The 3,515-nt window shown below is 58.2% G+C and overlaps 1 protein-coding gene across 3 annotated transcripts in view; it reads right to left on the bottom strand.

Moving 5' to 3' along the window:
• Positions 1–334: 334 nt before the first annotated feature.
• The window catches only part of TSC22D1 (TSC22 domain family member 1), an 86,047-nt gene continuing 82,866 nt past the window's right edge, over positions 335–3,515 (bottom strand). Inside the window, exons 1-3 of one of the 3 annotated variants that reach the window (XM_035322509.1) lie at positions 3,008–3,292; positions 2,563–2,614; positions 335–1,772 (exon numbers count right to left, since the gene is read on the bottom strand). In XM_035322509.1, the coding sequence (XP_035178400.1) occupies positions 1,512–1,772; positions 2,563–2,614; positions 3,008–3,132 (438 nt within the window). In that variant the 5' untranslated portion in view covers positions 3,133–3,292 and the 3' untranslated portion in view covers positions 335–1,511. Of the gene's footprint in view, positions 1,773–2,562; positions 2,615–3,007; positions 3,293–3,515 lie in introns of those variants that run through there. The other 2 variants (XM_035322516.1, XM_035322506.1) reach the window with 2 other exon arrangements.

The raw sequence follows: 3,515 nt of genomic DNA on the forward strand, positions 1-3,515 counted from the left end.
TCTACTCCACTATCCCACAAGGCACAATTAATACCAAGTTTGCACAAATTCAACTTGCAGAAAAACAATCAAGCTGAGAGCTGTGGGTGTGAAAGCGAGGTATTCTCGGCCATCCAACGTTTCAGCCCGGTCTAAGCACCAAAAGCTTCAGAAAGCATGTTGCTGCAGCTCGCTGCTGGGTCCGTGCTCCTGCTCTTCTACTCACAAGCTACAAAAAGCACCCGGTGGTGCTCCTGGCACTTCCACACCACTTCCTCATCTCTCAGCTCACAGAGCCCAATTGCAACATGTTGAAGTGACCGCAGCTGACATCATTACAATATGCAAACAGTGATTTATCAACATTGTATGCTTTATTGAAAGTTGACAAGTGCAACAGTTAAATACATTGACGTGTTACAACTGTTTAGAGAACATGCACAAAAACATATGCATACTACTATACAGATCATATGCAAAAATCCATACTGGGAAATCCAATTTTTTTTTTTTTTTAATTCTTTGCTAGCAGGGTTTGATAATAATTTTTGGAGTGGTTTTTCCTGTCTTAAACCAAACTACAATGAACAAAGATTTACTTCAAGATAATCAGCAGCCAGGGAACTTCAGAAGTTACACAAACAGCATAAATCTGCCAAATTCTGAACAGTTGCGTAGGTGCATTCTTATTTATGTAGCATAAAAAAAAAAAAAAGACTTTCCAAACTTTTTCAGATCAGCCAATGAAACAACTAAACTTCAATCTGTACAAACTAAATAGTTACAGTTTTTCTATTTTACAAAGTAATTACACTAAATACACAAATGTACAGTAGGCAAATAACCTTCATTGTAATTATCCTATGACCCAACTGTGTGTCACCTACCTGCCTTCTATATATAATACAGCTTTATGCACCTGTCCACTGCTGCAGAAAACGGTGCAAGTATTTGCACTTAAGGTTTCAGGTGACAATTAAGTGTTAAACACTGAGTTTACCTTTCTCCCTCTTCCTCTCAGATCCTATGCACCAGTCCTCACTTTGGAACCCCGGTGCTCTATGGGGATTGAGCCATTGCCTTTCTTTTTTAAACTCCAGTCTATTTCTTCACGCGTTCCAAGCTTGAAAAGCACTTGTATCAGTAGCATCACTGGATGAGTGGAAGATTTAAAAACAAACCAAAAAAAAATATTCAGGCATGCAGCTTCGTTCCTCAGCCATTTGCAGAAGCTGCTCCAGTCCCCAGTGTACTTGTGCTAATTCTCTGGAAGAAGTTTATTTTATTAAACCAACCTAAGAACAAAGACTCCTTCAAGCCAAAGGGGGAAGGGAGGGAAGAAAGGGAGAGATGAGCGCGTAACATGGCGGTGGGCGGGCGGGAAGCCTCTCGTAGTGATGCGTGCAGGGCACGGAGTCCTCAGTCCAGGCTGTGACGCGTGCTGAAATGGATGTCAGGCAGATTCCCGCTATAGTCCTTCTTGCTCCAGGCAGTCCAGGGGCCGGCAGTCATGATAGCGACGCCACGGGCAGCTACGCTGAAGGCCCTGATCCCTGTGATGCCGGCTGGGCGGGCTGCTGCTGCGTCGTCCCTTGGGACTGCGAGGAGGACGGCGGGGACCCCGTCTGCAGCTGCGCCTGGAACTGGGCGAGCTGCTCGGGGCTGGCGAGCGTCTTCAGCAGCGTGTTCTCCTGCTCCAGCTGCGAGTTCTTCTCGATCAGCTCCTTGATCTGCTCCTTCAGCACCTCCACCTCCTCCCGCACGGCGTACATCAGGTGGCTCTTCACCAGGTCCTGCGGGGTGAGACCCGGGGGGCATCAGGGCACGGCCGCACACGTGCGCCGGGTGGCGCGCCGCGGGCCACGCCCCCTCCCTCAAGCCACGCCCCCTGAACCGGCCACGCCCCCTCCCCATAGACCACGCCCCCCGCCGCGCCGGCTGCAGCCAGTTCTGGGCGCAGGTTGCCGCATTTCCCTCCCCTGCCGCCGGCCGGCCGCGGCCGTGGGTGACGTCAGGGCGCGGCGCGGCCAATGAGCGGCCGAGTTATTTATAGCCGGTTGTTAAAGGCTCGCACTTTGCCTAGCAACAGCCGGCTGGCGGAGCCCTCCCGGGAGAGCGGCGGCTCCCGGCACCGCTCCAGCAACAAAGGGAGAGGGCGGCCGGCACCGGCACGGCGCGGGGCGGGATGGGCCGGGCTGTGCCGGGACAGGACGGGACCCCCCCGTGGGGAACCGCCGGTTCCGAGCCCCCTCTGATGGCCCGGGCAGGGCACGGGGGGCTGCGCCCGTTTGTAGGGCGCGGGATGCCCCGGGAGAGGTGGGGGGAGAAAAAATAAATTAAAAAATAATTTAAAAAGCAGGGGAAAAAAAGTGGAAATACGGCAAAACGCCGCGTTCTGCCCCAACCCCCCGGCACGGAGCATTCATGCTCTGCCCGGCCGCGGTGAGAAACAGCCCCGAGGTGAGCCCCGGTGGGCAAAGCCCCAGCCCCAGCCCACCCCAAACACAAAATCCTAAAACGCGCAGCCCAAACGCCGGCCCCGCCGCCTCCCGGTGTTGTTCCGGCTCCCGGCGCGGTACGTACCATCGCTTGTTCGATCTTGTTGTCGATCGCTACCACGCTCGCACCGGAGGAGCTGCGAGAAAAAGGAAAAAAAAAAAAAAAAAAAAAAGAGGAAAAAATAAAAATCCAAGCGGAGACCAGAGGGCGTCAGGGGCGGCTGGATCCCTCCCGAGCCCCGGCGGGATGCTGGGGCTGCAGCGCTGCGAGCGGGGCGGCCGCCCCCGGGCTTCCCCCCCCGGGCACGGCGGGGGGACGGCGCTGGGCTGGGGGGCGGCGGCCCCGCTCCCTGCTCCCTGTCCCGGTCCTGATCCCGATCCTAATCCCGGTCCTGATCCCGGTGCCAGTGGGGGCAGGCGGGCAGCGGTGCGGCTGAGCGCGGACAAAGGATGCGGCCCCGGGGGTCGTGCCGCCCCCCTACCCCCCCTATCCCCCCAAGCAGAGCCCCCCTCTCTCTCTCTCTCTTTACCTACTGTCGAGCCTCAGGGAGGAGCTGTCGGTACCCAGCAGGGACGAGAGGAAGGAGATGGAGAAATGCCGCAGCTGATAGACCCCGAGATCCATCGCCACCGCTCTACAACATCGGGCGCTCATGCGAGCGCGGCCGGGAGCGCTCCCCGCGACAACGGCCACGGGGGGACGGGGACACGGGGAGGGGACACACGGGCAGGGGGCTACCGGGGGGGGTCCGGGGCTGGCCGGCGCCGGGCGAGCCGCGGGGCGAGCTGCGGGGCCGCGCCGCACAAAACCCGGCCATCCCGGCCCCCCCCAGCATTTATGCGCCGCCGCCGCCGCCCATTGGCTGCGCTGCGGGGAGGCCCCGCCCCCTTCCTGCATCTCATTAAGCCCCCCCCTCCTCCTCCCATCACCCCCCCCCCCCACTCTGAGCACCCCCTCGGGCCCCCCCGGCCCCCCTCCGACCACCCCCCCCCGGAGAGGGGGGCACGGGGGTGTGTGGGGATGGGGAGGGGGTGCAC

The sequence above is a fragment of the Oxyura jamaicensis genome, chromosome 1 (assembly GCF_011077185.1).
Source record: "Oxyura jamaicensis isolate SHBP4307 breed ruddy duck chromosome 1, BPBGC_Ojam_1.0, whole genome shotgun sequence".
Lineage (NCBI taxonomy): Eukaryota > Metazoa > Chordata > Aves > Anseriformes > Anatidae > Oxyura > Oxyura jamaicensis.